This window comes from Cervus canadensis, chromosome 12 (genome assembly GCF_019320065.1).
Source record: "Cervus canadensis isolate Bull #8, Minnesota chromosome 12, ASM1932006v1, whole genome shotgun sequence".
Taxonomy (NCBI): Eukaryota; Metazoa; Chordata; class Mammalia; order Artiodactyla; family Cervidae; genus Cervus; species Cervus canadensis.
This window is the reverse complement of record NC_057397.1, coordinates 48,750,090-48,765,034: the sequence shown is the minus strand read 5'-3', so window position 1 is coordinate 48,765,034 and position 14,945 is coordinate 48,750,090. Positions and strand designations below refer to the sequence as shown.

Sequence of the window (14,945 nt, the reverse complement as noted above, 5' to 3'; positions counted from 1 at the left end):
TAATATTACTAAACAATACAGAAGACACATTTTTATTAATACTCCATCTTCATAATAATCAAGTTCTAAACAGAGTTTTTAAAGTTAATATAGCAAATACTATATCTCACTTATTCAAAATTATACCTGTTAATAAAAATGATAGACAGCAATCTTAACAAGGTAACTAAAATAGTATCCACAAAAACACTGTATACAGAAATGGATTTCAATTGATGAAGAGCCTGTTTAGAATTTTCTGAATTTTCTGCAGTGTTTTGTGGTACGTTTAGGTAGCATGTCCCACTGCTGAAGCACTTTCTTAAAGATAAATATTACATGTTACACATTACCTTTTAGAGGTTATAATATTCTTTATTCTGGACAGTGTGCTATAAAATCCAACTAACTTTTATACTGCAATTTAGTTATGATCACAATACTGCCTCACCAAGAAAATGATCATGTTTGCTTACTCAAATTACCATGTTTAACAGCTAAAGATATTTTGCCTCTATCATAAAATGCAGTTGTGTATACCAAAATCATTTTACACATCAAAAGAGGCAGAGGTATTAAATAGATATACCTTGGTATGGAGCACTAAATCCACGGTACCGGTGATTGCTGTCTGTAACAAAGTGCAGTCTGAGCCAGTTTTTGTTGCTGATAATTGGTGGTGGTATATTCATTCCAGATAACCTGAATTATGGAAGACAACAACAAAAAAATTTAAAAAGCTTTTGAGTAGTAAACATTTTCACTGAATTGGGACCCCAAAAGGTTTACCTGTGTACAATATTCATAACTTTTCACTGCTACCTTTTTAAGCACAAGTGAAATAGTTGTTTTACGCATAGAAAAGTATAATTTCAAAATTAGCTGTTCCAATCAGGTTGCATATAGGAGTAAAATCAGCTGGAAACTCAGTGTAATTTTTGATTCTCCCAAATTTATTAAATAGACAATAATAAACATAATGGCTGCTTAGCTAATAGTGTTGGTCACTGCATAACCTACATATGTATTGATATAGTATAGTTACAAAACAGACTTTAAAGCAATTGATATAGTTTTTTCCATTTTATATATTTTTAACATTTCACATTCAATGGAAGATTTCACTATTTCATTTCGAAGAACAAGCACTATTTTAATGTAATTTCATAGCATTGTACATTTGCATGATTAGCTCATTATAATACTATAAAGCACTAGAGTTCTGCTCCAATTGATAGAAAACAGATTGTATTTTGTATATATACTTAGTCACCATGTATCTAGTCACAAAGATTATTGCATAATCTCCTTAAAGCAAATATTTAAAACTATGCCCCAGATATTGGTCATGATTAACAGATGAAATAACTTTCTTGCTCTATAATCTTTTGAAGATTTCCAGCAAAGCAGTTTTTCCTGATTTAATTCAACAAAACATACCACCGTATAAACCTAACTATTTAAATAGTAGATGTGTGTTATAAAGCCAAGGTAAAATGCTCTCAAAAGACTATTATATTGTGAAGCAGAATTCTAGAAAAGGTTTCCTAATACCAATATATGACATATCTTTCCCAATCCTCAAAGCCTATACTTTTCTTCCTTACTTCATAGGAAGACAAACTAGACCACTCGGGGGCGTGTGTGTGTGTGCGTGCATGTGTGTGTGTGTGTGTTGGGGCAGGAGATTACAACTCTTCTCTCATGCTTGGCAGTATTCATTCTCGGAGACAGGTATGGGGAGATCAGAATATCCATCCTTGCACATGTTATCAGTCGTGAAGTGTAGACAGTGAAGCAAAAACATTTTATCCTACATCCTTCCCTTTTATTCCCCTAAAATCACATTTCCTAAGACGCTTGGGAGCTAGCCATCACTTTTAGTGGATAACCACCTGCCAAAGAACAAAAATTATGAATTCACATTTATTGTATCACTATGCCCAAGAATGTATACAATGGGCTTGGCAATATTACTGTGAAATCCAATTTTCATGGATTCTAAGATGAACAAGGTGGGTTCTATCACATATGTTTCTGATTTCTCCACCAGCTTTGGAACAAATTTTCTTTAATTTACCCCTATCAGTGTATTAAACTGATACAGAAACGGTATGGACCAAACCGTACAGAAATGGTACAGACCTAACAGAAGCAGAACACATTAAGAAGAGGTGGCAAGAATACACAAAAAAAACTATACAAAAAATATCTTAATGATCCCAGATAATCAAAATGATGTGATTACTCACCTAGAGCCAGACATCCTGGAGTGTGAGGTTAAGTGGCCTTAGGAAGTATCACTATGAACAAAGCTAGTGGAGGTGATGGAATTCCATATGAGCAAAACATGATGCTGTGAAAGTGCTGCACTCAATATGCTAGCATATTTGGAAAATTCAGCAGTGGCCATAGGATTGAAAAAGGTCATTTTTCATTTCAATCCCAAAGAAAGGCAATGCCAAAGATTGTTCAAACTACTGCACAGTTGCACTCTTCAAACACACTAGCAAAGTATGCTCAAAATTCTCCAAGCCACGCTTCAACAGTATGTGAACTGAGAACTTCCAGATGTTCAAGTTAGATTTGGAAAAGGCAGACGAGCCAGAAATCAAATTGCCAACATCCGTTGGAACATAGAAAAAGCAAGAGACTTCCAGAAAAACATCTGCTTCATTAACTATGCTAAAGCCTTTGACAGTGTGGGTCGTAACAAATGTGGAAAATTCTTAAAGAGATGGAAATACCAGACCACCTTACCTGCCTCCTGAGAAATCTGTATGTAGTAGGTCAAGAAGCCAATTAGAACTGGACATTGAACAACACACTGGTTCCAAACAGGGAAAGGAGTACATCAAGGCTGTATATTGTCACCTGGCTTATTTAACTCATATGTAGAGTACATCATGTGAAATGCTGGGCTGGATGAAGCACAGGCTGGAATCAAGACTGCCAGGAGAAATAGCACTAACCTCAGATATGCAGATGACGCCAACCTTACGGCAGAAAGCGAAAAGGAACTAAAGAGCTGCTTGAGGAAAGTAAAAGAGGAGAGTGAAAAGGCTGGCTTAAAACTCAACGTTCAAAAAAATAAGATCATGGCATCTGGTCCCATCACTTCATAGCAAACACATGGGAAAACAATGGAAACAGTGAGAAATTTTATTTTCTTGGGTTCCAAAATCACTGCAGATGGTAACTACAGCCAGGAAATTAAAAGACACTTGCTCCTTAGAAGAAAATCTATAACCAACTCAGACAGTATATTAAAAAGCAGAGAAATTACTTTGCCAACAAAGGTCTGTCTGGTCAAAGCTATGGTTTTTCCAGGAGTCATGTATGGATGTGAGAGTTGGACCATAAAGAAAGCTGAGCTCCAAAGAATTGATGCTTTTGAACTGTGGTGTTGGAGAAGACTCTTAAGAGTCCTTTGGACTGCATGGAGATCCAACCAGTCAGTCCTAAAGGAAATCAGTACTAAATATTCATTGGAAGGACTGATGCTAAAGTTGGAGCTCCAATATTTTGGCCACCTTATGTGAAGAACGGACTCATTGGAAAAGATCATGATGTTGTGAAAGATTGAAGGCAGGAGAAGGGGATGACAGAGGATGAGATGGTTGGATGGCATCACCGATTTGATAGACATGAGTTTGAGCAAGCTTTGGGAGTTGGTGAAGGGCAAGGATTCTGGCGTGCTGCAGACCATGGGGTCACAAAGAGTCGGATACGGCTGAGCAACTGAACTGAACTGAATCAGTGTCTTATTTCTTCTTTTCTTAGCATGACTGTCCATAAGTAGAGCTGGCTGTTTTTTTCTTTTTTTAACTGCATCTGAATTGAGTAAATAAATATATGTAAAATACATGCTTAATTTTAAAATTCACCTTTTAAAAATTACTTCATTTCTTTCAGAAAGTGCAGTATCCAGGTTATATTTAATTTTGTTTGCTTTTTGGGTTGCTTGGTTTAAACAAATTTCAATGAAAATATTTGGATTTCATAAAATTATATTTTCAGTACATAGCATGCCAGGATTTGATTTATAATTTTATGCTCTTCAATTCCCTAATTCAATGAGCATAAACATCCATTAGGGAAAGTTTAAATTATTTTTGATAGGCTGCACACATTTCTAAATATAAAGAGAATATAATACATGGATGGCTGTAAAAGACTAAAGTATACAGTATGCACAATGACCTTTAGAAAATCCAACAGATGAGAAGCAACTCAACAAGGACATCAAGAAAAGCGTGAGAGGAAAGAAGGTGATACAGACAATAAAAATGATAAACTTTCCACCTTTCTCAGCAACATCAAAGATAATTCCAGCAACAGAATGGAGTAAAAAGGCAAGTAATAGCTACTATGGAACTATAGTTTATAAACAGAATTCAGGTTCAGGAATTGAGAAAGACAGAACTGAAGATGTTAGAGCAGAATTATCTAGAAGCAAAATGTGCATGAGGTAGAGCAAAGAATGACAATTTAACAGAGGTGGAACCAAACAGATATTCCTAACAGATCAGTGCTTATTCTCATGAAGCATAACAGTAGACAAACCATGACACTGAACTAGAACTAGAAATCAAGTGTACCAAAGACCCACTTGCCACCAGAGAAGAAAACTATTTAGCTTCATAAGGGAGTCACATGGAGTTTCCAAATTGCTCTTAGTATTGCTCACTATTTAAACATGATTTATACAATATGACTTCATGACTTATGAAGCAATCAAGTAAATGAATTTCCATATATGTGCAATATATTTCACATGTTATCAGGAGGTCTGAGAAATGGAGGTCTGAGATTATGTGCCAACTAGAAAGATTACATTAAATTAGCTAATCATGATAAATAATTTATTAAATACTAACAGATATTTCTTAAATATAACTCATTGTTATCCCTATATGAAGCTACTATGGTCACTTGAAGGTAGGCCCATATGGATTCATTTTAGTATAAAGTCAGTTAGAATCACCTCTTGGTACTGAAAGAGAATAAGTATACTCATTATTTACTGAGCATTTATTATGTGACAAACACTGATGTTAAGGGTTGGAAATATAACTGTAAACACCACCAACAAGATCTGTGGTCTTACAAACAAAGAAGATAACATAAACAAATGCATAAGATAATTTCAGAGGGTGGCAAAAGATATACCGGAAAAAAAAAAAAGAGCAACATGATGAATTTCTAGCAATAACATTTCAATTTGTCTGTTATCTTCTGCATTTTACACTTGAAACAGCCATACTCATGATTTTATGTTGTGAAAGTGTAATTATTAACTTGGATTTTAGGAGTATTATATCAATAACAATAATACTAAATGTCATAAACTTGTTACCTATGATAGTTATTTATTCCCAAAAAGAATTTAAGACATGCCATTTGAGTTATTAATAAATTTGAATGAGCATAGTAAATTAATAATAGCATCAAATTTCATTGCATATTCAATATAGGATACTGACAATAATACGGTGTGATCTGCCATAATTAATCTTTACTAAAATTGCTTTTATTTACACAATTTTCTAGAGAAATAACTAAATCATAAATTGGCATTAAATTAAATGCAACATTTTATTTTTATAGATATTACCTTAAAAAATATGATTATAGGATTGCTTTAAAACTCAATTAAGTGTAAGAATACTAAAAGAACCAGAAGTCTTTACCATTTTTTTAAAAAGACCCTAGAACTATTCTGAGCTTATTCCTTTGGTTTATAACTCTCTTCTCAGATCCTCATTGCTGTCCTCGGTGGATCTCTGGTTCTCAACTTTCTCAAAATTAGCATTTCCAACAACAGATGTCATCTTTGGTGGTCTGATCTGTTTTCTCTCATCTTTAGTACCTATCGTAAGTAAGTAAAGTCGCTCAGTTGTGTCGACCCTTTGCAACCTCATGGACGGTAGCCTACCAGGCTCCTCCCATGGGATTTTCCAGGCAAGGGTACTGGAGTGGGTTGCCATTTCCTTCTCCAGATGATCTTTGCCACCCAGGTATCGAACCTGGTTCTCCCCACATTGTGAGTGAGTGAGTGAAGATGCTCAGTCGTGTCCAACTCTTTGTGACCCCATAGACTGTACCCCACCAGGCTCCTCTGTCCATGTGATTCTCCATGGAGTGGGTTGCCATTTTGTTCTCCAGGGAATCTTCCCGACCCAGGGATCGAACCCAGGTCTCCCGCATTGCAGACAGACGCTTTAATCTCTGAGCCACCAGGGAAGCATTGTAGGCAGACGCTTTACCGTCTGAGCCACCAGGGAAGTTGATAGACACAGTACCTATAAACAAAGTCAAATCTAAACCCATGATTTTTCAAATCATCACCTGCCTGACACCAGAATTCTCCCACTTCCTCCTAATTTTACTGCTTGCTCTTTCTTGCTCTCTCTCTCACCTCGTCCCTGCTCTCCTTCTTTTACCTCTTTTGACCCTCTTCTTTCTCTGGGACTGAGATAAAATTCACTCTTCATACTTCCTAGTTCTCCAAGATTGTGTTATCAGGTTAATTGTTTTATATTGAGCTCTAATTAATTTTGAAAATTCATTATTTCATCTTAACTCAGGGTCTTTTCACATACTACTCTTTAAGACTGAAATAAGTACCATGTTTTTAACATTTTCTTACTTTGTGAAGCAGCCTTAAAGTTTCAAGGTTAATATAAATGCCCATTCTCCTTCTCTGCCCTCACAGAGTACCTGTGAATATTCTTATCACATCATTTATTATTTTGTGTAATAGCAAGTTTTCTACCTTCAGTATTATTTTACATTTTCATTGAAAGTAGGTCATTAAGTCCATAGTGCTGAGCACAATGACTGATGAAAAGCATGTATACACTGAAATTGTTTATCAAGAAAATAAATGAATATAAACTTGGTACATGCCCTATCTTTCTGTATCTAAGCATTCATTCATATTTTTAATATAAATTGTCAATAATTCCATCTCATACCATTATCAAATGCTTTCATTCTTTTCTTTTTTTAAGGTCCATCTAAAGTTATATTTCCTTCAGAGTTCTTCAATTTTCTTAGCTGAAGGTTATTCCTCTGCTAAACTCTTCCTTTGGCACTTAATACTGATTTCATCTTCTTATATTCTATATCTTCTATATATTCCACAAATTATAAGAATTTGGAAAATGAGCCACACTGGATTTATCGTTGAATCCACAAGCACATTTCAAACTATAGATAATAAATGATGCTAATTAAATAAAGTAATCCCTTTTTACAAAATTTCTCAACGTGTGTGCTACAGAAACTAGCCACCAAAAATGCTTTTGGGGATGAGGGAAGGTACACTAGTCAAAAGGATTTTGAGTTATTCTTTTATAACTGTATCCTTCTCTCATAGTTTTTAAAAAATATGTTTTAACAGATAATTCTTTAAACGTATTGCAACAAAGACTCTCCTTTTTCCACATTTTGCCTTAAAGTCAAATAATATGCAGTGGAATTAGTTTAATGAACCCTTTCAGAAACCACTGATGTTATTTATGTCTGCTTAGGAATGTATTCCACAGTCCCAAGAAAAACCAGCATCTTTAAACACAGTCAAAATGAAAAACTAATAAGCTTTCTATTATGTTCTGCAGTATAAGTAGAAATACTATCTTAACAACAAAATTCATTCATTTATGGATGGCATCAAAAGCACTAATATTTCACTCTATTCAAGTCATGAATACTCTGTGTGTGTGATGTACAGAGAGTGACACTGATCAGACTGTACTTTTTTGTCACAGATTTCTGACTCTGCTCTTGGTTAGATGTTTGAAAGTCACTGGCCTACAGAGACATACAATCCTATATGGTTTTAGCAAGAGCATTAAGAAGCTAAGTATTATGTTATATAGTCCAATTTCTCAGAAGCCAGATGCAATAAAGAATTTGCAAGACATATAAGAGAAGTAGCCACACAAAGTGTTCTCTTTCCCCCTTTAGCCATACACCCTACTTATATATCCTTATCTGCACCCACACTCTGTTTTACCACTTATCCCCCATTCTACGATCTATCTTTCAGATATGTTATCTTATAAAAATTAGTTGCTGCTGAATAGTGTCATTTTTATCTAAACACATGCTTCAGAGAAATCCAGGTTTATACTTTAGATATAATGTGTGTGTGTGTGTGTATTCAACTACCAAGTTTTAACAAAGATAAACAGAATAGCTGAATAGTACTACCACCAATTAAAAATTAAACTTGTAATTTCAGTCAGTCAGTTCAGTTGCTCAGTCATGTCCGACTCTTTGCAACTCCATGGACTGCAGCAACCTGGCAAAAAAATTCCAGATTCTTTAATAGAGAATTTTACTAAATATATAAAGAACTGCAATAATTTTGCTCATTCTTTTCCAGAAAACATAAGAGGAGGGAACACTTCTCAACTCATCTTGTAAGGCTAGTATTGCCCTGATAATAAAGCCAGATTAAGTCAGTACAAAAACAAAAATACAAAATCAAAAACAAAATCTACAAACCAATTTATCTCATGAACTTAGATGCAAAATTCTCAATAAAATATTAGCATATCAAATCCAGAAAACTAGAAGATAATCATATATCATGATCCAGTGAGATTTATTAAGAGTTATATAAGGTTAGTTCAACATTTGAAAAATCAGTGTAATCCACCATCTCAACAGGCTATAGAACATTTAAATAATCAAATCAGTGGACACAGAAAAAGCATTTGACAAAATCCAGCACACATTTATGATAAAAGCTCTTAGCAAATTAGGAACAGAGGGAATATCCTCAACTTGATAGAGATCATATACCAAAAACCTAAAATACAATTAACATCACATTTAATGTTGAACCATTGGATGACTTTCATTAATATTAGCAACATGACACATCACTCTCACTCATGTTCTAGAGAATGCAATAAAGCTTAGAAAATAAATAAAAGAAACACATTGGAAAGAAAGTAACTGTCCTATTTGAAGATGACAAGATTATCTATGTAGGAAATCTCAACCAATATATAAAATGATTTCTAGAATAAATAAACACATTCAGCCAAGTCACTGGATACAAGATGAACATAAATCATATTTCTAAACAGTAACAATGAACATGTGGAAATTGAAATAGTTTAAAAAGCACAATGCAATTTAAAATTGTTTGAAATAGAATTAAATTCTGAGGTATAATTCCAGTACATAGCTTACAGGGTCTGTCTCAAAAAAATTACAAAATGCAATGAAAGAAATCAAAGACATAAATAAATGGATCGACATACCACATTCCTTCACTGGAGACTTAGCATAATAAAGAAGTCAATTCTCCACAAAATGATCCCCAAAACTATTAAACGTGTATTTAATACAATTCCTGTTGAAATCTCAACAAATTGTTTTCATAAATATTGACAAGGCAACTATAAATGTATACGAAAAGGTATAGATCCAGAAAATTTAAAACAAATTTGAAAAACAAGAATGAAGTGCAAATAAGCCATAGCCTTTTCAACAAGTGATGCTGAAGCAAATGGAAAATGATAAGCAAAAAATGAACCTTGATAAAAAATTTCATACTTTATGCAAAAACATTAGCCCAAGCTTCATGATAGACTTACATGTGAAACATGAAAGTATTATAAAACACTTTGAAAAACATAAAAAAGTAAATTTTGGGTATGTAGGCTAAATGAAAAGTTTTTGACTTTAATTCAAAACCATGATTCAGAAGAAAAAAAAATTGATAAAGTAGGATTCATCAAAATTAAATACTTTTGTGATGAAGAAGACACTGAATAAAAAGATAAAAAGACAAGGTATAATATGGAAAATAATATATGCATACCACACCACCCTTAGGGCAGAAAGTGAAGAGCTAAAGAGCCTCTTGACAAAAGAGGAGAGTGAAAAGGTTGGCTTAAAGCCCAACATTCAGAAAACTAAGATCATGGCATCTGATCCCACCACTTCATGGCAAATAGATGGGGAAACAGTGGAAACAGTGTCAGACTTTATTTTGGGGGGCTCCGAAATCACTGCAGATGATGACTGCAGCCATGAAATTAAAAGACGCTTACTCCTTGGAAGGAAAGTTATGTCCAACCCAGACAGCATATTAAAAGGCAGAGACATTACTTTGTCAACAAAGGTCTGTCTAGACAAGGCTATGGTTTTTCCAGTAGTCATGTATGGATGTGAGAGTTGGACTATAAAGAAAGCTGAGCACCAAAGAATTGATGCTTTTGAACTGTGGTGTTGGAGAAGACTCTTGAGAGTCCCTTGGACTGCAAGGAGATCCAACAAGTCCATTCTAAAGGAGGTCAGTCCTGGGTGGTCACTGGAAGGACTGATGGTGAAGCTGAAACTCCAGTACTCTGGCCACCTGATGCAAAGAGCTGACTCTTTGGAAAAGACCCTGATGCTGGAAAAGATTGAGGGCAGGAGGAGAAGGGGACAATAGAGGATGAGATGGTTGGATGGCATCACTGACTCAATGGGCATGAGTTTGGGTGAACTCTGAGAGTGGTGATGGACAGGGAGGCCTGGCATGCTGTGGTTCATGGGGTTGGAAAGTGTCAGACATGACTGAGTGACTAAACTGAACCAAACTCATATCTGACAAAGTATTTGTATAGAGAAAACATAAAGACTTCCTAACCTCAACCAGTAAAAAAAAAGGCAAAAAATGAAAAAAATAGCAAATGAGCAAAAGATACAAATAGACATTATACTGAAGAGGGTATAAATTGGAAAATAAGTATACAAATCTATATTCCACATTATTAACCATGAGAATATGCAAATGAAATTCACAGTAAGATACCATGAGATACCTGTTACAATACTTTAAAAAGAGTGATTCCACCAAATACAAGGTTATAGAGAAACTGGACCACCCATATACTGCTGCTGGGAATGTAAAATGTATAGCCACTCTGGAAAAGAGTACTATAGCCTCTTAGAAAACTAAAATTGTACTTACCATACAACCTGTAATTGTACTCTTGAGCATTATGCCAGAGATATGAGAGGCTTTAGTCATACAAAAACCTATAAAATAATCTTCAAAAACAGTTTGAGAAAACTCAAATTCTTCACAACAGATGAAAGATTCAATAAATTGTAGCACATCCATATCATGGAAACCTACTCAGCAATTAGTACAGTTCAGTTCAGTCCAGTCGCTCAGTCATGTCCAACTCTTTGCGACCCACTGGACTGAAGCATACCAGGCTTCCCTGTCCATCACCAACTTCCGGAGCTTACTCAAACTCATGTCCATTGAGATGGTGATGCCATCCAACCATCTCATCCTCTGTTGTCCCCTTCTCCTCCCGCCTTCAATCTTTCTCAGCATCAGGATCTTTTCCAATGAGTCAGCTCTTCGCATCAGGTGGCCAAAGTATAGGAGTTTCAGCTTCAGCATCAGTCCTTCCAATGAACACCCAAGACTGATCTCCTTTAGGATGGACTGGTTGGATCTCCATGCAGTCCAAGGGACTCTCAGGAGTCGACTCCAACACCAAAGTTCAAAAGCATCAATTCTTCGGTGCTCAGCTTTCTTTATGGTCCAACACTCACATTGGTAGGAAATGGCAACCCACTCCAATACTCTTGCCAGGACAATTCCATAGACAAAGGAGGCTGGCAGGCTATAATCCATGGGGTCACAGTCAGACATAACACACACACACACACACACACACACACACACACACACACAGAGGCAGTTGTATGGAGAAGGAAATGGCAACCCACTCCAATACTCTTGCCTGGACAATCCCATGGACAGAGGAGCCTGGAGGACTACAATCCATGGGGTCGCAAAGAGTCGGACACAACTGAGCAACTAACACACACACAAACACACATGCACACACACACACACACACACACACTTTGTCTCTCTCTATCTGTACATGACTAGTGGAAAAACCATAGCTTTGACTAGATAGACCTTTATTGGCAAAATAATATCTCTGCTTTTTAATACGCAGCTAGGATGGTCATAGTTTGTCTTTCAAGAAGCGTCTTTTAATTTCATGACTGCAGTCACCATCTGCAGTGATTTTGGAGCCCAGGAAAACAAAGTCTCTCACTGTTTCCATTGTTTCCCCATTTATCTGCCATGAAGTGATGGGACCAGATGCCATGATCTTCGTTTTCTGAATGTTGAGTTTTAAGACAACTTTTTCACTCTCCTCTTTCACTTTCATCAAGATGCTCTTTAGTTCTTCACTTTCTGCCATAATGGTGATGTCATCTGCATATCTGAAGTTATTGATATTTCTCCTGATAATCTTGATTCCAGCTTTTTCTCCATCCAGGCTGGCATTTTGCATGATGTGCTCTGCATATAAGTTAAATAAGCAGGTTGATAATATACAGCCTTTACATATTCCTTTCCTGATTTGGAACCAGTCTATGTACAGTTCTAATGTTTTATATACAGTTCTAACTGTTGCTTCTTGACCTACATACAGATTTCTCAGGAGGCAGGTCAGGTGGTCTGGTATTCCCATCTCTTTAGCTAGTGGAGGTGATGGAATTCCAGTTAAGCTATTTCAAATCCTAAAAGATGATGCTGTGAAAGTGCTGCACTCAATATGTCAGCATATTTGGAAAACTCAGCAGTGGCCACAGTATTGGAAAAGGTCAGTTTTCATTCCAATCCCAAAGAAAGGCAATGCCAAGAATGTTCAAACTACTCAGCAATACAAATACAAATTATTGATGCACAAAACAACTTGTATGACTCTCAATTATGTGTGAAAGCAAAAATTGTAAGTGAGGAAAAAAAGAAATCTCAAAGAGGTTAATGTTGTACATTTTCACCTATAGAACATTTTTGAAATGGCAATATTATACAGATTAAAAACATGGTAGTAGTTGCCAGGTTTGGTGATATTGTGTGGGGGGTGTGACAGCACATGACTATGGCTATAAAAGTGTGGTTCGAGGGATTTTTTTGATGGAATTTTTTTGTATCTTGACTGTGGTGATGGTCACAAGAATCTATACTTGTGGTAAACTGCATGCAACTAAATACATGCACAGACACTTATAATGAATGCATGCAAAATCTGTGAAATCTGAATAAGTTCAATGGAATGTCTCAATGATTATTTCCTGTTGTTACATTGGATTCCAGTTATGCAAGCTGTTACAATTTCAGGAAACTGAATGAAGAGTATGTAAATGTTTCTGTATTAATTCTTACAGCTGAATGTAAATCTACAACGCCTCAAAATAAAAAAAAAATAGAAATCTTAAATATTGATCACAATTATTCACAAACTTAAAATAGCATTCTTCCTGCAAAAGGCTCCCAAAATTCAATTGTTTATCAACTGATGAATGGACAAACAAAATGTGGTACTTCCATACAACTGAATGTTATTTGGCAATAAAAAATGGAGTACTGATAAATGCTATGACACATATGAAGCTGGAAAAATTATGCTCAATGAAAGATACCAGTCACAAAAGACCACATATTGAATGATTCTGTTTATAGGAAATATCCAGGATATGCAAAACTTAAGAGCCTGAAATTAGATTGGTGGTTGTCTAGGACTGCTATTAATGATGGTTGAGATGAGTAGTGATGGCCGCTGTGTATGAGTTCTCTTATTGGAGTAATGAAAAAGGTCTAAAATTAGATTATTGTAATAATTACAGAATTCTGAATTTATAATTAAAATGAGTTAATTCTAACATATGTGAACCACACTCAACAAGTCTATTAAAAATATCTAATGAATTAAAAGTAAAAGAACAGAAAATATACTATGAAAACATTAGTCATAAAAATTAGGGGATGGTCACACTAATATAAATAGATCTCAAAGAAAGGAATATTACTAGAGAAAATGCAGAATATTAGCTAGTGATAAATGAATAATCTAATAAATAAGACTAAATATTATCTAGTATTATTCATGTATTTTACATGAAGCAAAATTTGAAACAAACAAAATAATACATAGGCCATAAATATAGTTAGTCTTCAACAATCTTCACTTAGTTAGTGATAAAATAAAGTATACAGAGAATCAATAAAGATATTCAAGACCTAGGCAACTCTCAAAAAAATTTTCCTATATGACATTTATAAAATATATTACTCAGCAACATTTATTTTTTTTAGTGGACACAAACAAAAAGATCCTATTCTGGGACATAAAACCAATCTCAACAGTTTAAAAATAATTGGAATCTTATGAAGTATGTTCTCTGACCAAAATGAATTAAACTAAAAATAAACAACAAGGTCTTCCCTGGTGGCTCAGTGGTGAAGAATCTGCCTGCCAATGCAGGAGGCATGGGTTCAATCCCTGGTCAGGGAAGATCCTACCTGTCATGTGCAGCAACTATTAAGCCTGTGCTCTAGAGCCCAGAAAGCACAACTACTGAGACCTTGCATTTCAACTGCTGAAGCCAGTGAACCCTAGAGCCTGTGCTCTACAACAAGAAGCCACCATCATGAGAAGCCCATGCACCACAACTGAAGAGCATCTCCCATTCACCACAACTAGAGAAAAGCCGGTGCAGCAACGAAGATTCAGCACAGTCAATATATTTAGAAAATTATTAAAAATAAATAACAAAAACTATCGAGAAACTGATCAAATATTTGAATATTAAATGGCATATTTCCAAACAACTCAAATGTGAAGGAGAAAGCAAAATTGAATCTAAAATCTTTGAATTGAACTAAGTCAATAACCTGAATATTTACAACAAGTAGAGAAAACTTTACAGTATTATGTTACTGAGCTGAAAATAATGAGGTTTCAAGTCAATAATCTAAGTTTTAAGAAATTAGGAGGGGAAAGCAAGCCAAACCCACTTCAAGAGGAAAGGTAAGGGATAGTGAAAATAAGAGCAGAAAGCAAAAAATTATAAACAGAAAAACAATAGAGAAAAATCAATAAAACTAAAACCTTGTTCTTTGAAAAGAT

General features: G+C 35.1%; 1 protein-coding gene across 1 annotated transcript in view; it reads right to left on the bottom strand.

Moving 5' to 3' along the window:
* Positions 1-14,945, bottom strand: part of CSMD3 (CUB and Sushi multiple domains 3) — a 1,309,925-nt gene that overhangs the window by 832,165 nt on the left and 462,815 nt on the right. Inside the window, exon 6 of the mRNA XM_043483744.1 lies at positions 569-681. Within this exon, the coding sequence (XP_043339679.1) occupies positions 569-681 (113 nt within the window). The remainder of the gene's footprint in view (positions 1-568; positions 682-14,945) is intronic.